We start from the raw sequence: 25,260 nt of genomic DNA, 5'->3' as shown, positions 1-25,260 counted from the left end.
TTTTTAGATCCGCCTGCCTCTGCCTCCGGAGTGCTGGTATTAAAAGCGTGCGCCACCACGCCCGCTGGTAATTTACTTTTAAGGAAACAAGTAACTGCACAATTCATGTTTGAAATGGAGCATTCAGCAGAAAGCAGGGAGGAGAGTTGCAGTTTAGAAGGCTCTGAGAAGGCCACAGAGGGAGGGGGCATGCAGAACATGGCTCTCTCGAGTTCTGCCATTTGGCAGGTTGGAGAGGTACAGGTGGACTCTTGCCTCTCATAGACTCTTTCCTTTCTACAAATGGAGATCATTTTGGCAATGGTGTGCAGCTGATGTGAGAGCTGGAGGTTAACTCATGACATGCATACACAGAGCACTGCGTGAGTACGAAGTATGGCATGAACCTCCAATATGCAATTGTTATCAAAGCACAGTTGTCTTGTGCCTACCCCAGCCCAGATGGCCTCAGCCATGGCTCTCATTGTCAAAAAAGCCTAAAAAAGGGTCCAGTTTCCTTAAAGGACAGAGAGGGATGCAGTTTGAAATTTGATATCATTAGGAGAATTGAAACCAAATACATGATCTGTCTACAGCCAGCACATACTGCACTATGACAATTCAGGTGGAATGGTTAAAAGTGGCACACCAGGAAACTTGGGAAATTCTTTTGATACCAGTGCAGCCAGTATGATTGAATCTATCTCTGTGATTTGTAGCACTGTAGAAAAGTCATTTGCAAATAACAACACTGCATATGTAGCAGGCAGTCTTTGAATGTGGCTGTTAGAGCTCTACCTCCTGGGTGCACCCTGTGTGGTCCTCTCCCTTGGATGGTATGTGGGACTTCACATTTATTCTCTATGCTTACAATACAGGTGAAATCCAGGGCCAAGTGAAGGTACTTTGGGGATGTAAGTTCTTGATTTTGGGTTGATCAATGGGTTGTCTTGGGTTGTTGTGACCTAATTTGGTAAACTTCATAAAGAGAGTTTAGTGTTCAGAGAAAATGTGAAAGGAATTTAGTGTAAGAGGGTGAAGGGCAGAATGTACCAGGGAAGGGGGGGGGGGAGAGACAGGAGATCCTCTCTGGCTGGCCTTGCAGAAGTTAGCTGCCATATTTGAAAAGGGCTAGATGGCAAACATTGGTGTAGGAGAATCCTCCAGATGGCCTTTGACAAAACCGTTTCTCACTTCTAAATCTCAATAATAACTGTAGGACATACTAGAAGGCAGCAGCCTGAGACAAGGATGGATGTGGCATGACAGTTTCAGCTGGTCCTTTCCTGCAGCAAAAGTCCTTTACCACTTTAGTCTAGCCATACTGCCTACCCCGGAGTATTAACCCAACTCAAGAGGCAGCTTTCTGGGTTCCTCAGCTGCCATGCAGTTGGGGCATACTCATGTGAGACTCTATCTGCCATGGTTTTGAGGAATCACCTTGCCATGAATCTTAGGTTTCTGCTATCCCTTACTGTATATGTGCAAGAGGTAAGCTTTCTTCATCTCTTCATCTCTCTGAGAGCTCTGTCACCAGATCCAGGAGGGGTATCAGTGCTTAGGGCCCTTGTCTCACTCCTAGGCTTCTCAGGTAGTCTCTAGGAACCCTGACCAGACCTGTTTAGCTCATGCCAATCTGCAGGTATGTCTCCTTCCTCCCTCATAGGTGATTCTGTATGTAGGCTCTAGGATACCAGACTCTAAGCTATGAGGGGTTATAGGTGACATACCTGTATGATGGATACAAATTAAATGGGTGCTCCAGCCCATTGCCCACTACATCTTCAAGGTCACATGTTCCTTCCTTAAATGCAAAACTACTCCCCTTCCCTTTTGCCCAGAAATCAGAGACAGTCTCACTCTGACAAGGATATATAATGGACATATGTCAGCCATGTGGCATGGAACCTGTGCCTTCTTCTGAAACCCTTTCTCAGACCCCCTCTCTGCCTTGTAGGTCTAAACTCTCCTCAGAACCCTGATCATGCTGTCCTTCCATGGCATTAATAACTCTTCTAACAAATCTCTTATGCAAAATGACCATCTGCCTAGTGTTCTCCTTGAGTCCCAGAGCCAAGACCTTTTGTTTGCTTTCCTGACAATAGCTAACACAAAAAATGTACTGAAGTCATCCAACTGAAAGAGTGGAGTTCTGCCCACAAGCTTAGAAGTGGGTCCTTTCCTAGACAGGACATAGCCACCTGACCCCTGGATTTCGGCCAGGAGAGCCTAAGTAGATTTTCAGGCCCAGTTAAAATGTACCAGACTGCTGACACAGAAACTATGAGATGATAAATTTGTGTTTTAAGACTGCTAAATGTGGGGCAATTTGTTATGCAGTAATGGAAATACAGTGTCCTTTTGCCAAAGGACATTCAAATAGGAATTCTAACCATTCATGTCCCATTCCTATTCCAGGAGTGTTGAAGGGGTGTCTGGGATGCCTGCCTGTGCCCTTGAAGCTCAGGAGAGTTATGCACCGAGAAACACTGGAACTCACAAGGGCAAACAGATGTTTCCTGTCGCTGTACAAAGAATACTGTGGCCTAAGCTGGTGCTAAAGACACATCCAGGAAAGGACTGAGAGGTGGTGCAGTGTGCTAGAGAGCTGCTTGACTATGGCAAGGCTAGTGGACTAATATAAATTGGCTTCCAGAATTCAAGACTCTTATCCAGTAGATGGAATTTTTGGGGCTGTGAATTAGGCATGATCTTACTGGGACGATGACCCAGCTATGGAAAATGTCAGAACTTGCAGCCTCCACAGGACTAAAAATGGCCCAGTGCTATTCCAACATCCAGTTGAAACTCAGAGCATGGCTGCCAAGGGAAAGGCAATTTTTACACAAGGAGTGGGGTTAGGAAGCTCAAAAAGGATATATGGTTCAATGTTCCAATTCCTAGTTTAGCAGAGTAGTTATTCATGTCTCCTCACATAATCATTTCACTTAAGATCATGGAAAAGGGCCCAGGAGCTAGCACTGGACATATCTGAAAAACCTGATCTCCTGGGGCTGGAGAGATGGCTCAGTGGTTAAGAGCAGTGACTGCTCTTGCAGAAGACCCAGGTTTGATTCCCAGCACCCACATGGCAGCTACAAATCATCCTTAACTCTAGTTCCAGGGGAATCCAAAGCCTTCTTCTGACCTCCACGGCACTGTACAACATGGGTACACTCACATACATGTAGGCAATACACTCATACACATAAAAAATAATAAATAAAATTTAAAAAAAACCCTGAGTTCCTGCAAAGATGATGATGACAAATGGACACCATCAAAGGTCAGTGGGCTCATGCGCTGTGGGACCATTAGTCACTTGTTTGGACTCTTCTGAACAACATTCCTTAGCTTCATACATGATAATGGAACCAATTAACCTGAACTTTGTAACAAGTAGCTACTGTGGAGTTTAAAATGTCATTTTTCTCATCACCCACCGAGTCACTTCCATAAAAGAAAAGGAAATGAGACAGTTCTTTATGAGAAAGACAAGGAATTCCTGCTCTAATGTGACCCTGTGATTAATGTCCCTGGAGCACACCCCAGTTCTGGGCCATCTGATCCCCTCTCTCTCTGGACACTGCTGTACCTTGAATGTTGGTTGCATGAGACCATACTTCTTTACTCCAGGTCTGTCTTACTTTTGTTATTGGAGCTTCTGTGTGGGTAAGGACTCCATGCTCTTCCTCTTGGTAGTCTTTGATACCAATAGTATTGTCTGGACACAATAGGTTATCAGTAAGTATTTAGTAAATGAACAATGATAATGCTTGGGAAAACTTTAATGGCAAAAATTTAACCACAGAGCCAGCTCTGTTTCTGGACTGTGGATACAATAAGGTCAGCTGCCTCAAGCTCTTGACACTATGATGCTGCCCCCCCCCCCAATGAACTGTGTCCTGGAACTATGAGCCAAAACAAATTCTTTCCTCCTTAAGTTGTTTTTGTCAGGATATTTTATCAAGGCACTTTGAAAAGTAACTAAGATAGAAAATTGGTATCAAGAAATGGGGCTGTGGCTGTGATAAACTGGACCATGTGGTTCTTGGGCCTTTAGAATTGATTTGTGAGAGGAGTGTGGAAGAGTTTGGAACTGTAGGCTGTCTTTGGATATGCTAAACAGAGCTTAATGCATTGTTTAAGTGGGAGCCTGGAAGACCAGGAAGCTGAGAGAAACACAGACAGTGGAGACACGGTTCGTGAGGTTTCAGAGGTGAACAAGGACTCTGTCAGGAACTGGGTTAGAGGCCATTAGTGTGATATTTTGGCCAAGAATCTGACTTCATTCTGCTCCGACAACTCGAGTTAACTTTAATTTAAAGATAACAGACTAATTTTGCAGAGGAAATTTCAAAACAGAAGAGCATTTAGTTGTGGCACTGCTACTTTCTATCTTATTTTTCTGGGTTTACAATGAAAAACATTAAAAAGCCGGAAATAAAGATATAAAAACGTGCAGTTTATTGAAGAGGAGTTTGAACAAATTAAACTTTGCAGCAAGGTATGTGCTGAAAAAGACACTGAAATTGTTAAAGAGAAACCTGATGCTTTGTAGAAGGACAACAGGAAAGGTGTCCTGAGGCCAATACCTCATCCATCAAAGGTTTCATTTTGTGAAAATAGGTATTCATTTGAAAGGAGAGTGCTTAAACTGAAACAGAAGCTGCCACTGGAAGGGTTCCCTGCTCCTCAAAAGAAGCTGCCTAGAGAAATATTTCCCTAGGGTCAGTGCATAGAGGCTGATGTAACTGTGGTCCACAGTGGCCAGGTTCTATCTTCAGCAGCAGCAGAACTTGGCAGTATTGTTTACATGGCACTGTTTTTCCAGGCATGAAAGATGAAAGATTAAGGGAGTTATGGAGTCTTTTCCATGATTTCAGAGAGGAGCTTGGGCCAGGAAATGTGTGGAAGATTTGGAGTCCCTGCAAGGAGGCCCTGAGAGACCACTGTAGCAGGAAGCTGTTAAGGTGAGTCCAAGTTACAACAGAGATCGTAGGATGTTGGTGATGCCAGGACCATGGGTCATCTGCTGAGGAAAGCTGTAGACACGGATTGGAACAGGACCAAGAGAAAGGCTATGTGTGCTTCAGGCAGCAGAGATGGAAGGGAGGGGCTATCCAAGCCTTTGTAGATTGGATGATTCCATCAGGAGCCTTGGATGCCAGACATGGAGCTGCAGGGTATTTTTTTTCCTGCTTGATTTTGGTCTTGCTTTGGTTTGATTATTCCTTGCTTTGTCCCTATTTTTCCCTTTTGGAATCAGAATGCTTATCCTGTGCCATTTGGAGGTATGTGACTTGCTTTTGATTTTATAGTAGCTCACAATTATGCAATTTCCTTGAATCTCAGATGAAACTTGGATTTTCAACTTTTAAATTGTTAAAATCTATGATGACTTTTAAAGATAGATTGAATGTAATTTTGAATTAGAAGATGGATGTGAGATTTATGGGGGCAAGAGCTGGAAGGTTATGGCTCTAGTTTCATTGGGCCTCTACCTTTCCCTTGTGTCCTCTCATTTTGCTGCTTGGGATTTCCATAGCAGCCCTCACTGCCTCATTAATATGTTTGACCTAGTTCTTTATGGTCTTTCTTTCCTACTGGAATTTAATTAGCTCCAGAGTAAAGATTTTAATCTCCTTTGTTTGTAGATATACCCTTCACACTGGACAGGGATTTGGTGGGAGTGTAGTACAGATATCTCTGGGGTCAATCTGTCTGGGTTTGACAGTTGCTACTCATCTGATGCTTACATGGGAGGTGGAGAGGCTCAAGCATGTCAAGCAACTTGGCCAGGTTCTTCTAGCCCACCTGGGACTGGAGCCAGGGCAGGCTCATTCCAAAGCCTGAGAACCTCCTCCTCATTTTAGGACTTCCCCAGAAGATTCCATCTAGTCCTGTTATTTTCCCATGGAAACATCATCAATAAAAGATGTTTTGAATATTTTTGACATCACTATTCCAATTTCCTAGATCTGCAGAAAAAACTGTGACATAAGCATGCCTCTGCCCTTTTGCCTATGAGCACACTGGAGGACCACATGGCATCTTGGCCCATGTGGAAGTCAGCTCCTAGATGAGGGCTCAGATGTGCCTTCCCAAAGCCCTGGCCTCCAAGTCTTCTTATGTGTGAATGCAGCTGAATCACCCAATACAGCAATGGATATAGGTTGGGTTCTCAATGTCAAGCTAGTTATTAAAGCATGAAAAGCCTTTCCCTCCCTCTCTCAGAAGATGAATTTTAGCTTTTGAAGACCAGCCTGGGACAGTCATGGGTGGGAGTGATTTAGAGTCCCAGAGTTGTAAGGATTGGGAGGATTGGTCTTCCTGCTTGTGGAACCCATGGGAGTTAAAAGCTGGGGCCCACTCTCACAGAGGCCTCAAAAACAAAGAGGGCAGCCCCATGCCTCATGAGGCACACCACACAGGGCTTGGAGAGAGTGCAGTTAAGTCCTGGGATGGACCAGATGGACCATGACAAGGCTAACTGAACAATAGTCACTTCTTTGCTATTAATTTTGTAGATCATATGAGATATAGGTTACTTTCTATGCTGTGATAAAAACACGGATCAAAAACAACTTGGTTTGATTTTATTTTATCTTACATCTCCCAAGTCATAATTCATCACTGAGGAAAGTCAGGATAGGAACTCAGGGCTGGAACTTGGAGGCAGGAGCTGAAGCACAAAACATGGAGGAGGAATGCTGCTTACTGGCTTGCTCCCCTGGCATATGCTCAGCCTACTTTCTTATACAATACAGGATCACCTGCCCAGGGACAGCACCACGCACAGTAGGCTGGGCCCTTCCACATCACCCAACAATCAAGAAAATGTTCCACAGACATGACCACAGGCCAATCCAATGGTGAAAATTCCTCAATTCAAGTTCCCTCTAACCAGGTGTGCCAAGCTGACAACTAAAGCTATCCAGCACACCAAGGGAGGAGGAAGTTTCCACTGAGGCCCCATGATAGAGGCCATTTACTGCCAAATTCCATTAGTTTGTCCCTTAAACAAGCAGATTTTTCCACTACATACTGTTTTGCATCTGTAGTTCAATCTTTCATATATTCAGTAAATAATGCTTAACATAAGTAGCTTATTAATAACTCTTTTAAAATTGTTTTTAAACTTAAAAAATTTTTATTTTTATTTTATGTGTATGCATGTATTGCCTGCATGTAAGTAAGTGCACTCGTGTTGTGCAATGCCTGCGGAGGTCAGAAGAGGCTGTCTAATCCCTGGGGACTGGAGTTACAGATAGTCGTTAGCTGCCATGTGGGTGCTAGAATTCGAACCTGGGTCTTCCGCAAGAACAACCAGTGTTCTTAACCGCTAAGCCATCACACCCGTGTCGTGCAATGCCCACATTGGTCAGAAGAGGCTGTCGGATCCCCCGGGACTGGAGTTACAGAGAGTTGTTAGCTGCCATGGGGGTGCTGGGATTCAAACCCAGGTCTTCCAAAAAAACAACCAAAGTTCTTAACTGCTGAGCCATCTCTCCAGCCCTGCTTATTAACTTTTTAAATTTTATTTTTTGTTTTTTCAGACAGGGTCTCCCTGTAGCCATACCTGGCCTGGAACTCACTATGTATACCAGATTGGCCTTGATCTCACAGAGAGCTGCCTGCTTCTGCCTCCCCAGTGCTGAGATTAAAGGCATGCACCACCATACCTCACCTTACTTATAACTCTTAAAGCATTAATCTAGCAGAAAGAGGAATTTACAGGGTGGCTTTCTCAAGTAGCTGTTTTAAGGTAGAGTTCCATCTTCCTTATGGATATGAATGGTAACAACAAAGGCCCAGGAGCAAAGCCTGGGGGCAGGGAGCAAGGAGCTTTAGTGGCCAGATTCCTCATCAGATGTGATGGGAGCACTAGGTAATTCTCACCAGAATCTGGATACAGGAAGAGTCTGAGAGACAGTCTAGCAGTAGCCATTGCTTAAGAATAGAAGGAGAGAAGTTTGGAGACCTAGATGGCTGGTGGGCTCGGGTAAGGTCATGCTGTACCTGCCAAGGGATTGCTTTGCTCTACCAAGGGAACAAACTGTAGGGATGCAGCGAGTCCTGTGCAGAACCCCGAGTTTCAGACCCTTATTGCATCAGTGAATGCTCCCTGAACTGTGGCTGGTGGCTTCATCAAAGCCCCTGGTTAGTGGAGACCCGGGGCAGGGTATTTCTTTCTATTCTCTCAGGGCACAATCTAAACAGTGGAGTGTTTATGCAATTTATACCTTAACTGTATCAGCTTATACTTAAAAAATCTTTTAAAGATATTTCCTTATACTGGATGGTTGAAGCCAAATAGCATCCCTTAAAAATGCTGGTCCAGCAGTAAAATATAAGTGATCTGAATTAACATGTAATATAGCAGTCTTCTTTTGTTATTGGGGGTACACATCTCAAGGCCATAGTGTATGCATGAATCTGCATAATACCAAGCCTTCCAATAGCACCTAGCTCTAATGCCCTAATCTGTGCATAGTACCAAGTCTTCCAAAGCACTGAGTTCTACTTTTTGACATGAATTGTCTGTGGGATTTTTCCATTTTATATTTTCAGACCTGGATTGATCATGAATAACTAAAGCCTCAGGCAGTGAAGCTGTGGGTAAGAGGGTCTACTTTATATGAAAAAAAATAACAGGAAAGACATTCAAAAGTAAAGGCTTTGCTGGACATGATTTGGTTGAAGGATGAAGCCAGTATAGCAACCCTATTCTTGCTCTTCAACAGGACATGGGGCTTCAAACAGTGCTGTGTGTTCTGGTGATTGCAGCCTGAACTTCCTAAGTATCTGAGCTGATGCTTCATTCAACTGAGGTTAACTCACCAAGCTTTTCTTTACTAACCCACACTAACTTGCTCCCTCTGTATGAAGAGTGACTCTTTTGCTTAAAATACTTTATCTGAATAGCCATCTGGAGGCGTGTTAGGTTGGTATCCTCCATGGCAGGTGGCATAGGTTACCACCAACTCCCTGGATTGCTTTGTGTTTGTGACTCAGACAAGGGTGCAAGGCAGAGCAGGGCTGCAGTCAGTACAATGTTTCTGACAGCTGTGTAGTGGCCAAGACAAAAATCTGTTCTCAGTCACAACACCACCTCCAGCACAGTGGTGGGGGACACGGGTCTGTTCTAAAGCCAAGAATACCATAGGTGAAGCCCACCAGTCTTGAGGCTGAGACTTCAGCACAAGGCTCTCCAGTACAAATGAGGCTTCACCAACCCCCTTCCATGCCTTTGTCTATGTAAGTCTTCTGCTTCCCTGTGGGACAGATGGATGAGAAGAGCCCCTAGATAATCTCATAAACCTTGACACAAAACTAGTGTACTAGAAGCTCCAAGTGGGTTAAAATGCCTGTGATATCGACTTTCTGGGCTCTTCCCATTTTCCCTGAGGAGTCACATGCTGCTCTTATGACTGCTGTTCTGCACCCAGAGGGAGAGCTGCACAGACTGTGTCAACAAGCACTCCCTCATTGCCTTTCTGCCAGTGTGATGCCCTGCTCAGGGCCTGCACAGGGAAGGAAGAGTGAGGCGAGGGTCTCTTCTTCAGCACCTCTCTCAGCCACAGCTCTCTCGACACAGCTGCTCATCTTTGCCAGCACAGGGTTGGCAACAGTCCTGCTGGGCTGGTCCCAGGCATGGCACTATCCTCTGGTGTCCTTAACCCCTGCCCATTTCTTGACATACATTCTCTTTGCTGAACCCCATCATCTCATTAGGTTTCTATCAAGCTGTACCTTGACTACCCATGCCCAACCTCCAGCTCCTCTTTTTCATCTTTTTCTGAAACACTCATAGGTGTGTGGCAGTGCTCACTGGGTCTTAGCCAAGAGCTAAGTTCTACTTCTAAGAAGCTGTGTGGCTGGTGGAAGTCCTCACCAGAACCCTTTCTCTGCTCTCTACTAAGATGCCACACCTAAGAGACTTCCCTTCCCTCTCTGTTGGGACAGGTTACCTGGGAGTTCCCCCAAAGACCAAGATTCTGGAAGTCGAGGCTCCACTCCCCAGCAGATGGGAAGAGTTGGCTGAAGGTCAAGTCAGAATCAAAGACTCTGGGTCGCAGCCCCAACAGGAACAGTGGGATCCACTGCTAACATGTTGCACACAGACTTGGACCCACCTATGAGATGCGTGACTTAGAAAGGGCATCTTCTTCTATATACATGTCTGAAAAATCCCTGAATATATATTGCCTTATCTCCCAAAGAACCTCCAGCTGTCTAGACATTTGCTTTGAGCCAATTAGCATTTCCACAGAACGCCAAAGAGGAGACACTGTCTTACTTCTCTGTTCCTCCCTGGTCTATTAGGGTCATGAGGTAATGCTAGGCATGAGGAGACTGAAGTCAGGTTTTGTTTTTCCTCCACTGGGAGGCCAGAAAGGCTGGAGGCAGGCAGAGAAGTGGCAGCTATGTGACACATCTGTCCTCACAGTTTCTTCTGGCCAGCAAGGCTGTCATCTTTGCATATGGAAAACTGAGGCTCATGGCACAGGGCTTGTCCACATGCACAGGAAGTGATAGCAACCCTGGCTTCTCTATGAATCCTGGCTTCTTACCCTCTTTCTTCAGTGTCCATGGAGGAGCAGGATGAGGAAGATAAAAGTAAGGCAGAGCTGCCTGAAGCCCCTTTGCAGGGAAGGACTGGAACTTAGGAACAAGGAAAATAACTTAAGAGATACCAGCAAGCCTGCTCATCAGCCCCACATCCAGCCAGTACCAGGTGACAGAATGCAGTGATCTTAGAGTAGGATTGGTGCAGATATAGAATCCCGAGGGCAAATCCCAAGAACCTGAGTCCCCTCCTGTTCACTGAGGAGATAGGACCAGGCTGCTACTCCAACAGCCCATGGAGCAGGGGCCTGTGGGCAGCAGTCACTCACCTGCCTGCTCCAGAGCAACCATGGTGGCCTGCTCGATCAAGTCCCGCTCAATGAAGCTCCTGAAGTCCTCACTGTAGACACTTAGGTCCGGCAGCTGGAATGTGTAGATGGGCATCTCCAGTGGGAACTGCTCATTGTTACATTCATTCGCTACATGGGAGCGGGCCAGGGAGACGATGGCTGAGCTGGCATGGGAGATCCCCCGGGAAAGGCGCTTCTCTGCTGGCAAAAAGGAAAGACAGCCATGGGGACCATGTCAGTGTAAGTGTAGATCTGAGAGTGCATGCTACCATGTTTGAGCACATGCAAGTGCACAAAGCACACAGAAACATGTGCACACATACCACATACATGCAGACACATGAAGGCACAGACACATACAAGCACACACAAATACAGTATGAACAGACATATACAGACATATACAACACACACATACCCCTCACATATACACATGATTAACCAAATACACACACATGTAATATACACATGTACATACTATGTATGCACATATATACACAAATATGTATACAGATAGGTGCAGGTGTATATATATATATTGCACACTACAGATAAACATCCATATGTACATATATTGCACACAATTATGTACACAGTATGCAGAACTATATATAGGTGTATGTTCACATATACATGACAATTTTAGATGACACATTATTTACATACACATGTACACAGTCACACACTGCTATACACACAAGACATACATGCATTAACATACATATACATGTGTCCATACATATATTAGATACTACATATATGAACACATATCCACATGCTCTTGCACATACACACAGATGTATGTGTGTACACTACATGATACATATATCTATATATTGATATCTATATCTATATGTATATATATAATATGATATGAATACAAGGACATACAGCACATAAATGCACAGCTATGTACACACATACCACACACATAAAGGACCACACATGTATGCCACACATGCATACACATACATCCATAATCTTCTCACACCAGCTCTTCTAACTCTAAGACTCTTCTTCCCTGCAGGCTTCCTGCAGCTAGACTAAACATCACCACCTGGTGTGTGGCCCTTCCTCAGCCAAGTCATGAAACCACTGAATGGGGAACTGTGAGCCCACTGACCAGAGCAGCAAGCTTGCTTATGGTCTTGAGTTCCATTGAACTTAACTGCAGAATTTCCCTCCTAGCACTGAATGGCACCAGGGAGATCATCTCTGCTTTCATTTACAAGTTTAAGGTAAGAAATATCCTATTCAGGCTTCTTCTGCTGTGGCTCAAGCTTTGTAGACATGGGCTGTTTTGTTCAGCTTCTCTGATGAACACGTACCACATGGGAATCCAGGGGATCCCTACGAAGTCTGCATGTGCTTCTCGTCTGTCTGCAAGCTCTTTTGTCCCAGAACTCTCCAGTGTAGCATTCTACTCTGTCCTGTTCTTTGTGAGCTTTCATTTCAAAGAATGAGGGAGGAAGTGGAGAACATTTCTGAAGCATGGTATGTTGTCTTGTTAGGACTGTGATCGCCTCAGGAACCGAATGCATTTGCTTTCTTGGCACAGTAAAAATTATTTTTGTTTCTTTAATCCTAGTGCTTAATGGACAACATAGAACGTAAACCAGGCTTCATTTTTTTTATATAACCCAGGCTGGCTTTGAATTTGCAATCACCCTGCCTCAGCTTTCAAGTACTGCTACAGGTGTGTGCCTGGCCTTAAGCAATGATTCTGGATCATATAATGTGGAAATAATCATTGTTTGTTAGCATCCGTGTTTATGGCTGTGGGGATGTTTGTTAGCAAGAGTCCTTTTATTCTGGTCATGGAAGCAGGTCTATGGGTGTTTAAATGCGAGTACTGTTGACACCCTCTAGCAAATTCCCGAGTGTGTGCACTTGAAAATGATACCCACCTTATTTTAACCTAGCTGCTCCCTGGTAAGGATGTTCTTCTGTGGCACATCCCTGCCATGTGGAAAATCCCAGCTACTGCCTTTTCAAGAGTTGGACTTTCTACAGTCTCATTTGTAAGATCAGTGGGCAGAAACGGCATTAATCAAATTTTGTCAAGGCAGGCTGGAAAACAGAGGCATGGCAACCTGATGCATTTGCCCATTCAATGAAGAGTAAGTCACAGAGACAATATATTTCAGAATGGATGGCTTTAACTCACCTCAGTTTCATTCTGAGACAATGTGATTAAGTTATTTTGTATTTTGATGAAAGGAAAAAAGAGAAATGGAATCCTAGAGTCCATTAGGAAGAAGAGAAATGGAAAAGAGGAGCTTGGCTGATCTGTCACTGGGAGATGCCCTCTCTGCTTCTTGCACTTAGCTCAAATCCTCAAGAGTGGGCACCAAGGAGACACTGAATGGCTCAGCTTTGTGTAGACCATGAGGAGGACTCATGTCTTTTTTGTGTGTTTGGGAATAAAGGAACTACCCCATTTTTGGGTCCCAGTGGAGCGGGGAATCAGGTGTTAGCTATACCTTCTCCTTTTCTATATTTAAAAAATTGATTACATTTATTTATTGATTGTGTGCGTATGCATTGTGGGCATTTATGCCATGTCAGAGGAAAACAAGTTGGTTTTCTCCTTTCACCATGTGGGTGCCACAAATTGAATTAGGTCTTCATGACCTTGAGCTGGACAGGGCTTCCCTCTGTTTTCTGTAGTTTTGATGCTAAGGTCTTTGGGATGTCACTGACTGGGGAGAGTTTGCTCCTCATGGAGCCAGTCAAGTTTTAGAGCAAGTGATTTGCTAGGTATACCTTTCATATGTAAACCAAGCCACCCAGGGTCTTCTCCCAACTCTCTTCTCCAGTTAGCTCTAGCATCCTGGGAAATATCCTATATCCTTATATCCTCTGGCCTATTCACCACTGGACTCACACTCGGCTGTGCCCCAGAGCCTGCTGAAATGATTCAAAACAGCTAGTCCCAGGTCTGCTTCTCCTAGCTCACTGGCCTTTTCCATTGAAGCCACAATAAAGGCACTGACCTCACTCTCCCCTCCCCCCAGCTCCCTCTGCCTCCAGACCTTCTGGTGTGGTGCAGTACCTGGCTGTGCTCCCAGGCTGTACTCCCAGGTTTAGGGAATTGTGAGTGAGAACTTCCTCATGCAGTCATTTCTGTGTCACTGTGTCTTACCAAAACTGATTAAAATGAACACTGAGTACATTTTAAAACAGGTGGGCAGACCTTTTCTAAAAGAACAGATAGATATTTTAGGCTTTGTAAGGCACACAGCCTGGGTCTTCACGGCTTACCTCTGTAGCACTAACACAGCCACAGAGGACACACACACATGGGTAAGCATGAATGTGTTTCTGGAAAACGCTATTTAAGAAGCAACAGCCAGATTCTGCTCATAGCCATCACTTCCTGACTCCTGAGGTAGAGCATGGAAACTTCATTTAGAACATTGTGATGTTAGAAAGAACTCGGCGAAGGGAGACACAAACCTAATTTAGAAACTCTTTAATTTCTGTTTTATTACAAAATAGGTCTGGGGCTGGGGAGATGGCTCATGCTGTGTAAGCATGAGGACCTGTGTTCAAATACCCAGCATTAACATAAAGGCTGGGCATGGCCAAACATGCCTGTAACCCCAGGGTTTAGGGGTGAAGACAGCGAATCTCAAGAGCACAGGCACACACACCTCCATATGTACATGCACACACACACATACGCGCACACACACACACACACACACACACACACACCCTCTCACACAATAAATCTGTTTGTCTATAAGGCTTAATTAACAGGATGATGCTATGATAAACTCCTGCTTTTTCCCGAAACCATATCTGACAAAGTCTGACAGAGCAGGTCCAGTGGCATTTACTGGGCTACAATTCTGCCAACCTTTCTGGAAGCTGAGAGGAGGGTCCTCCAGTGTCTCCCTGGGAGGATGAGCCCACCAGCTGGTTTGTTGACTGTAGCAAAAAGAACAGTGCCTGCCACACGTCACCTGCCTGGGATGGCACTTCCTGAACAGTGTTGCTGGTAGTGTGAACAGTTAGGGAAGGAACTGAGGAGGAAGAAACCAAAGGCTGCAAGATGTGGTCCTTCCTGAACCAGACCTAATGGCCAAGGGCAGACAGAACTTGTGAGGGACATAACAAGAAGATGATGGAGAGCCTACCTCAGCATCCTCTCTACACCTACCCTGGAGAAACATGGGAGTGGAGGCCGGGGAGGACATTCTGGTTATGTATTTTCTTTCCTAGGTAGTGGCCTGGCTGCTCACTGTTGTCACAAGAGGGTTGGCAAGCTGCTTTGTGGGTTCAATACCAGCTAGGGAGGGTACCAGTAACAAAGAGCAAGACCTCTCCTCCTTTCTCCAACAATCCCTGACAGCTGGGAAGCCCTTAGAAACAAGACATTTCTAGAATAATGTTGATAGAAGTTTCCCTGAGGAGAGAAATCAACTGAAGGGAAGGGAAGAGAAAGTTTTAAGCCTGAGTTGAAATATTTAAGGCCCAGCAATTTAATATTGGGTGACTATCCAAAGAAAAGGAAATCACTTTGAGACATCTCCCCTCTCATGTGCTCTCCAGCACAATTCACATCAGTTAAGAACAGAACTAACACAAGTACCCATCAACAGATGAATGGATTATGAAAATCAGGTACAAGCCAGGTGTGGTGGCACATGCTTTTAATCCCAGCACTTGTGAGGCAGAGGAAGGTGGATCTCTGTAAGTTCAAGGCGAGCCTGTCTACATAGTGAGTTCCAGGTCAGCTAGGGCTACAGAAGACACCCTGTATTAAAGCAACAACAACAGCAACAACAAAAAAACAAAACAAAAAAGAAAATCAGGTACAAACACAGAAGAGAGTATTACTCACTCATAAAAAGAATGAGTTAAGAGCACTGACTGCTCTTGCAGAGGACCTGGGTTTGATTCCCAGCACCCACATGGTGGCTATGAACTGTACTTAATTCCAGTTCCAGGGGAATCCGAAGCCCTCTTCTGATCTCTGCGGCATTGCATGACACGGGTGCACTCACATACGTGCAGCCAATACACTCATACACATAAAATAAAAACAATAAATATTCAAAAAAAGTGACTTTTAAAAGAAAGAATGAAATTGTGTCATTTGTGACAACATGGATGAACTTAAAGAACTTACACTGAGTGAAATAAGGCAGACACAGGAAGTCAAATCCCCAGATCTAGCTTACACACAGAAGCAAAATAAACCAATTGCAGTGTGGAGAGAGAGTGGGCATGAAGGGGAGGAGACAGAGGTCAGTGACTGGGTATAAAATTACAGTTAGATAGAGGAAATCAATTCTAATCTTCCACACCATAGTACAGTGACTACGGTTAACAATACACTGTCACTTTTTGAAGAAGATAGAAGAGAGGATTTTGAATATTTTCAGGTGATGAATGGGTAAGCTGCCCTATCAGGTCAGTACACACTGTTTACAAACATTGGAATGTCTAATGGCACCCCACGAATAGCTACAATTATTATGTATTAAGTAAAACACACAAAAAATTTAAGTCTCTCCAACTTCCGGGTCCTTCTTTCACACTCAAGTGGAAGAGGAGCAGCTAGCCCATGTGGCCTGCCTTTTCACTGATGTGCCAGGCTGAGGGACGGGCAGAGGAGCTCACAGGGAGGCCAAGGAAACATCTGAGGAAGGGAGGAACAGGTAAGAAGGTAAGCAAGATGAAATCTTAAAGTGTTTTTTATCTGCATTTCTCTAATTACTAAGGATGTTGAGCACTTTTTTTTTTTTTTTTTTTGGTCTTTTTGAGACAGGGTCTCCTTGTAACCCCAGCTGTCCTGGAACTCACTACGTAGACCAGGCTGGCCTTGAACTCACAGAGATCCGCCTGCCTCTGCCTCTAGAGTGCTGGGATTAAAGGCGTGCACCACCACGCCTGGCGGATGTTGAGCACTTTCAAAGTGTTTCTTAGCCATGTCAGATGTGTAGCTGGTGAAGATTTTCTCCTACTCACTGCGTTTCTTCTTTACTTCCTTGGTTGCTTCTTTTGCTGTATAGAAGCTTTCAGTTTAATGAGGTCCCACTTGTTGATTGCTGACCTTAATGTCTGAGCAACTGGCATCCGATTTAGAAAGTCCTTTCCTACACCTATATTTTGTAGGCCACTGCCTATGTTTTCCTCTAGCAATTTCAAAACTAATATTTCATCTTACCCCACTCAGACTGGTTAAGATCAAGAGAACAAAAGACATCAAATGCTGGTGAGGATGTGGGGAAAGAGGAACACTTATCCACTGCTGGTGGGATTGCAAACTTGTGCAACCACTATGGAAAGCCAAGTAGGGAACCCTTAAAAAACTAAAAATGAATCTACCATATGATCCAGTTTTACCATTCCTTGGCATATACCCAAAGGACTCATCCTATTGCAGAGATAACTGTATATCTATCTTTGTTTTTTCACAATAGCTAAGAAATGGAAACAATCTAAATGTCCCTCAACTGACATTTGAAAGCATACATTTACACAATGGAGTTCTACTCTGCCATAAGAAAAGACAAAAACAGGAAATTTGCAGGTAAATGGATGGAACTAGAAACTGTTATACTAAGTGAAGTAACACAGACTCAGAAAAGCAAGTGACATACGTTCTCCCTCATTTGCGAATCTTAGCACCAATCATCTGTATGTATCCTGATGAAATAGCAGGAGCCAGGAAAATGGAAAGGAACCACTGACATAAAGGGAAAGAAAGAGCCTGAGAGAGGGGGATAGTAGGAAACAGATGTTACCAAGGGGGAAATGGGGAAAATGAAGGAATTCAACTGGGAAGGGAGGAGGGAAGGACATACAAGGGGGTAGGGAAGGACATAACCAAGGCGGTAGAAGGGAAGAAAGAACTCAAGAGAGGGGGGAATAACAGGGGACAGATATTATCAGGAGAAAATTGAGAAAATGGGGGTACTTAAACTGGGGAGGGAGGTTAGACAGGGAAAGAGATAGGAGAGATAATAACGATTAGGTAGATTAGGCAGCATAAAAAGCTAGAAGGAAATGTATTAACTCAAAACTCCCATGAAAAATACACATACAATATCCTAACATGAGTACATGTGTACACCTGAAGGCTATATAACAAGGAACATAGTGCCAGACAGAAGAAACATCCCTTTGAATTGTTGGTCAAAAAAGACTCCCAAAATAGTGCAGGATATTGCCACAGTCCATGATTACCTCCAAGAACTTCAAGGTAAGACCCTATTGCTGAAGACAGGACAAACTTCAGACACAGGACTTGGAGCAATGGAGTTGGAACTGACCTGGAAACCTTCTCCCTGAAGACTAGTTCTCATATTTCTAGAGGATACTATGCAAGGTGCCAAGGGAGAAAATCAATCAGTTGTCCAACCCAGCTCCAAAGCCTAATAACTATAATGGCTGGCATAGCAAACCATCTCTATTGATGCAGTAGTGGTATTTTTATCCAGGGGATAATCGACAGCTATATAATTCAATTTAAAGTCCTTCAATGGGAGGAACTCATGGGTGGTGCTGTAAATACAGCCAGATACACATGGCTGAAATGGTCATAGATCCTAGAGAAAACTCTATCTCTCTCATATCTCTAGACAAATGAAATACTGTATGCTAAACATAAATCTTTATATTTACAGAGAAGTATACTGTATACCACTCATCAAAGAAGCTTCTTTTTGCAACAGATGGAGGTTATTACAGAGTTCTACAACTGATCACACATGGAGAATACATATCTGAGAGATGCCAAGCTCTAAGAGACACATCTATAGTGGAATTTCTGTACCTACTACTCATGGAACAAAGTGGATCGGGGGTAGAGAGAATGTTAATTCATCCCTCAACTCTCAGTAGCAAAGTTTCCTTATACCACAGAGTATGATGCATATAGAAGGCCACAATTGACCAGGTTTTAGAGAATAAGAGACTGCAGAGTATGTGTTTCAGGATATGACTCTGCTATTAAACCTCATCCATCCATGGCTCAGGGACCACTGTGGAAGAGAGGGTGGAAGATTGTAAGAGTCAGGGTTGGTGCATGAACATAAGGAAACAGAAGATTTCAGGCCTCTGGGAACTTGCTCATATGAACTTGCAACAATGGTGACTACATGCACAAGACCCATGTTGACTCAGTCGGACAAAAACTGAACATAGAAGGAAAATGGGCAGCAGGCCCCAACCCTAGCCAAGGAACTATTGGCAACTGATTACTGTGGGGTAAGGGAGAGTAGACATTCTTTAAGGGAGTATAGCAATTTTAATGTTTATATAGAAGCATAAATATGCAAAAGTAATGAGGACTTTGGGAAAAGCAGAGCCACAGGGAGTTTGCCTTAGCAGAAGTAATACATAAAAAGTGAGGAGAGTCGCCGCACCAGCTGGACATGGTAGATACACAGGGTCCACATGCAGCGTTGGCTAATCACTCTCAATTCAGAAGACAGTTGCCCTAGAGCCTTTGCTTATAAAAATTTCAAATTGAGGAACTAAATTGAAAAACAATCGGAAAAAGGTTTTAGTAACTGAATTCCAAGAGACTTTATAAAGCCAGAGAAAAGCTCATAGGTCACAGATATACTATCTATACTATATATTTCTCTATGGCAAAGTCTTTTGTCCATTAAGTCATAAGACAAATACACATTGGGAGACATGCACAGGCCTGGATGTAATTGTGTGCTGTCATCTCAAAGAGAAAGTCACAAACTGATAAGGAAAAAACATACCAATCGATGAAAAAATGAACCGCACATGAAAATAGGCATGTCGTAGAGTAGAAATCCAACCAACAAGCAAACAGCAAGGTGAAAGTTCAAATGAGACTCCACTTTTTACCCTTCAGAATAGACAACAAGGCAAAGCCACCGTAACAACATGCAGCACTGGCTGGCAAGAGCAGAGGGAAGCACGGGGTCACATACTCTAGCAGAAATACGGTAGCAGGAAATTGACACTAAACCATAGCAAGCCTGCTGTGTGGCACTACCCTAGAGACACTGAAGCTCCAGTAAATAGGATTTATAGGTATAAGGAGATTTGATTCAGCATTTCTTATCATGGCTAAGAAAAATCCAAGCTAAACCAGGATGACCATTTACGTAGGAGGTCTAAATCTAATAATGTACATCATGCAATAAGACGTAGTAACTAAGAGAATGTATTGGTGACTTACTAGCTCAGTAAAGTAAGCAATTTGTAAGCCATGATGTGCACTTGACTCTTATGTGTTTGCATCCTGAACAAGCCTAGCAGAAGGACTTAGCTGACCAGTGGCTATTACTACAGTCAGAGCTAGGAGATGTAACTAGAAAACTTTCAAGTTTCCTGTTACAATCATAGTTACAAGCATATCTTACTTTGATAATGAAGAAAAAGATTAACAGCAGAAATGCATGGAGCAATGAATATGGCAACTCAGCTGCATGGGAAGTGACTGGACTAGAGATGTTTGTCTGGAAGAGCAGGACTCCTGGGAGAATGCTGGTCATTAATCCCTCAAAGGACTTCTGAGTTACAGAGGCATAAGCCATACTCTCTGACTTTGCAGAAGCAGAAGTGGGGCCATGAATTCATGGTGCATTTCAGTGAATTATGAGGAGCAAGATACTGAGGTTCAGTCTCCCTGCCATTTGGAGATGCTGACTGCTCTGTTCTTTGCCCCTACAAGCTGTAGCATCCCTGGCAGCCATGCTTGGGCTCAGCCCCTTAGCTGGTACCTTGTGCAATGTCGTCCTGCCTCTGTAGGCAGGGCCGCTCCACCTTGTGCCCGGGCTGGGGTGGCTCTCGCTCAGGCTGCTTGGCACACCTCCCTTCGTTGAACACATGTGGCAGGTTGGCTGTGTGTACCTGGCGGAGTTGCTCATAGTCGCTTAGAGCAGCTGTCAGGTCCCAGTTTTTGCCTATGGACAATGAAAAGAAATTACAACAGAAATACATGAATAATGGTCTGTAGGAAAGCGAGAGTCCTGACAAGAAAAGGGGCCCATTAGCACATTAGCAAGCTAGTTCTTAGTTCCCAAAGGGGTAATCACCTTCTGTACTGAACTGCCACTATGCAATGAAATTCACCACATTTCATAAGAGTTTATGAACTCCCCAAGTTCTCACCATGGCAAATAAACTGCCCAGAGATTGAAACTGAGCCCAGTTCCCTTTTCCAAACTCTTGCCTGCCAATCATAACTCTTGAGAAAGAAGTGAGATAAGGAACAGAGCCCTGAAGCTTAAGTCAAAACCAGCTACTGTCTTATAAAATCTCCAAGAACACTTGCAAGGTTGTCCAGCTCTGGTATATTGTAGATCACAAACCTACTAAGCCCAAAATGTAACTGTTCTTTCTCCTTGACCAAGTTGATTTCATCTTGGTCACAAGGAACAAAACAGAGGTCAGAAAGAACAAAAAGAGCTCCAAATTTTGATGGATTTTACTCAGCTTGGGAGGGTTTCCTTTTGTGTGAGCTCTCAGCTAGAGCTCTCATCAGCCACAGCTCAGCTTCATCCAATCCTGGGTGTTGCGGGATTCAATTGCACATGATATACCTTCTCAAAGCAAATAATCAGAAGGTCAGCCTTGGACTGGGATGTAGCTCAGAGGAAGAGTGCTTGCTTAACATGCAAGAGGTCCTGGTTTGATACCCAGTACCACAATTAAAAAAGAAAAGAAACACAGCTTAGTCTTTTTTACCCTCTGACTTATTTTTTTTACTATTAATATATGTTAAAAGGACTCTGTAATTTGGTGGTTTCTAAACTTTTCAGTACTTCATCTTCTGTCCCCTGCATTCCAAGACAAGCTACCTCCATTCCTGTAGTTACTCCTGAGACAAACCTTGACATCACCCTTTATTTTTTTCCTTAGGAGATTTTTATTGACTATTTCTTTTTTTTTAATTCCAAAGAGAGACAACTTTAAACACATTTTCCAGAAATAACTTGAAGCAGGTTAATAAAAAATATATATACAATAAAGTTTAAGGGGGGAAGATAGGTATAAGAAATCAAAGACCAAAGGATTTGCCAACAATGGGGTCAACTTTGGTGGAATAATTTTTTAAAAATCCTAATGAGTTCATTGAGCTTTCTAACACAGAGCATAGGATGGGGGTTAATTTACAGAAGAGTGGGCATGCCCCCATTTGCAGCCGTGCTGGAAAGTCCACACTCAAATATAGATCCTCTGACTTCCCAACAGCTGCACAAAATGGCTAGAGAGGTGCCTCACGGCGTTCTTGGCTTATATATCCTTCCCCACATGCAGCTAAGGTGGACTGATTGGGTGAGAGGGGTAACTGACTCCCCCATTGACTCACTGAGGAGCACGGGAAGGAGGTGTGACTATATTTGCTGGTGTAGTGGTTGGAGGACACTTCCAGGTAACACTCCACCCCTTCTTCCTTGTCATCACCCTTTACTCCTTATCTTACTCACCATATGTCATTTATAAGAGTAGGCCTTGAAAATTACATCTTTAAAATGTATGACATATATGCACATACCTTACCAAATGCTCACCAGTATAACAATTATTATCTTTAGCTTATTCCGCCATGATCTTGTTAAATATACAATGGCTTTGCAGAGGACTTCCTGATTCTATGTTTCTGCTCAAGGCTGAAAACATGAGATTCTTTAAAGTATAAGGCTGATGCATGTCATTTCTGTTTAAGATCCTCTTTTGGGTAAATCAGTCATAATATAAATGGTCCTGCTAACTAATTCTGTCATCTCTTTTACTAGTGTTCTCTTCTTTAAGCTCAAATTCCCTCCCTCTTCAATCCCTTTGGAAATCTAAGAACACCATTGCATCAATGACCTTATATTTGTTCTCCCTTCTCCCTGAAACTCTTTTTAAAAATTGTATTTATTTTTAATTGAATTTTTGTGAATTTCATACATTTTGATTATATTTAGATAGGTCCTCTCCCTCATCTGTAATCTCATACTACCCCACCAATTTCATGTGCGTATATTAAGACCTATAGAGTCAAACTTATGTCTCCAAATGCCCTTCAGAGTGGGTCTAATCCCTGCAGCCTGGTCAACATACCAAGACCATACACGAGACTGACTCTCCCCTCCCAGCAGCCATCTGTTGCCAATAGTTCATCAGGTAGGGTTGGTGTTTCTTACCCACTTCCCCACATCCACGTTTGAATTTGTCTGGCTTGAGCTTACATGGGACTTATGCCTATTGTCACCATAGCTATGAGCTCATGTCTCCCGAGTTCTCTTAGGGTCCCTGCTCCTGGCACTATTACACAAACCACACAGAACATCTTTATCTGAATTTTTCATAGTCTACATCCTGGGTAGGGGGAATAGAGTAACTTACAAAGGTGAACACCCAGCGCTCCACAAAATCTATCTATCTATCTATCTATCTATCTATCTATCTATCTATCTATCATCTATCATCTCTATCTACCTACCTATCTGTCATCTATGCCTATAGAGTCAAACTTATGTTCCCAAATGCCCTTTGATGTGGGTCCATACCCTAGAACCTGGTCAACCTATGAAGTCACGTCCTTAAAGGAGACTGATGCTCCCCCTCCCAGCAGTCACATGTTGCCAATAGTTCCTCAGCTAGGATTGGGGTCTCTTACTCACTTCCCGCATTCATGCTGGGATTTTGTCTGGCTTGAGCCCACATTGGACTTGTGCATGCTGTCATCATTACTGTGAGTTCATGAGTAACTGCCTAGCTGTCTGCAAAATTCTGTTTCCCTCTGGTCATCCATCACCTCTAGCTCTCCTCCTCCTCTCCCGGATAAATTGCAGTTATTAACTGTATTGGCTGGTTTTGAGTGCTGTGCAGGCCTCCTTATCTGATGAGGTCCATGACTCTCAATGGGTGCCTGACACTGTGCATAGTGCCAAACTTCAGGCACACAAATTTAATGCCTTTGCATTTTAGCTAAGCATTTAGCACACTGTAGCCACAGTGCTTGTATTTTAGGAGGGATGGCAAAATTAGTGCACATTTCTAATCTCTTATAATTTAGAGGCAATTTCTTCCCACTATTGACCTTGTCAACCTCAGTATATAGTGATTTTTCTAATTAAGATAAGAATTTCTACCTTTAAACAAATACTTTAAAGCTTCCTATTGGCACATCTGAATGGCCCATGCTGCTCCTCTGAAGCTTTGGAGCTTCATTAAGTAAACAGAGGGTTACTTGATCACAAGCAGATCTGGTACCTGAGACAGCTGCTAAATGACTAATGGGTAGACAACGTGCACACAGGGATGGTTTGTATTCAGCAAACTGGAAGGCGGAGATATCAGTATACTACCAGCATCTGCACAGGCTGCTGGAGCTGATGGTGAACTCTGGTGACACCTCCTTCACTAATTCTGTAATGGTGAACACACCATTCCATCATACTGAGGCTTAGATTTGTTTTCTGTACAACTGGATTTATAAAACTCACCTGATAGGAATTCTTATGAAGGTTAAAGGAGACAGAGAGATGGTGTTCTAAAGCACTGAACACATGGAAAGCACTTTGAATGTGGTATTAATACAGATAACACACCTTAGTGGGTAAGAAAAACCAATCAAGCAAGAAGACATACAGGCTTTTTGCTTATATCTTTTATTGTTTTTATCAAAAATCTCCAGTGCAGTTTTCTTCTGAAAATGTTTACGCTTTATCCCCAGGAAAAGAAGTTTCACAACCGATGGAAAATTTGTTAATGGTATTATGTCTCATAATTATTTTAAAAAAAGAAAATGAGAATGTAAAAAAAGTTAAAAGGATATGGGAATGGAGATATTTTCCAAAATAGAAAAAATGAGAAAGCCAGCGATGAAGGACTGTTTAGGTTTGTTATATATAAAGGATGAGACAAAAATAATATACGCCTAATCTTAAAATTTCTATGGTCATAGTTTAGTCAACTAGTTTACGGAACAAAATATATATCTAGTCAATGTTTATCTGAGAATATTTGGTTCTTTACCTAAGACTTATCTGCATAGTACATGATAATTAAAAGTATCAGACTGGTGGAACTAAACTTATTGAATGTTTAACAGCCATACTTTAAGGCCTATACTAATGTGGACAGAGGGACTTAAAGGACAGTTTTTTCCCATTGCCCTCCAAGGTTGACCAAGTTCCAGGGGACTACAGAACATCTCTCAAAATGTCCTGCAAATGTGGTGAGTCACCTGTCCTCTTGTTCAGGGAGGACATGGAGACCCCATGAGATGGACTTGAACCAGTGTCCAGTCTACAAAGAGGAGGGTCAACTCAGAGGAAACATCTCATTCATGCTTTCAAATGAAGCCAGACATGGTCGAGCAGGACCTTTGACTTATCTTCACATAGATGGAACTGGTAAA

General features: G+C 43.3%; 1 protein-coding gene across 1 annotated transcript in view; it reads right to left on the bottom strand.

Moving 5' to 3' along the window:
* Otud7a (OTU deubiquitinase 7A) overlaps window positions 1-25,260 on the bottom strand; it is a 176,594-nt gene that overhangs the window by 79,150 nt on the left and 72,184 nt on the right. Inside the window, exons 4-5 of the mRNA XM_029554800.1 lie at window positions 20,627-20,809; window positions 10,881-11,099 (exon numbers count right to left, since the gene is read on the bottom strand). Of these exons, the coding sequence (XP_029410660.1) occupies window positions 10,881-11,099; window positions 20,627-20,809 (402 nt within the window). The remainder of the gene's footprint in view (window positions 1-10,880; window positions 11,100-20,626; window positions 20,810-25,260) is intronic.

The sequence above is a fragment of the Nannospalax galili genome, unplaced genomic scaffold (assembly GCF_000622305.1).
Source record: "Nannospalax galili isolate Female #2095 unplaced genomic scaffold, S.galili_v1.0 scaffold685, whole genome shotgun sequence".
Classification (NCBI taxonomy): Eukaryota; Metazoa; Chordata; class Mammalia; order Rodentia; family Spalacidae; genus Nannospalax; species Nannospalax galili.
The sequence above is the reverse complement of the archived record's forward strand: the minus strand, read 5'-3'. Positions and strand labels throughout refer to the sequence as shown.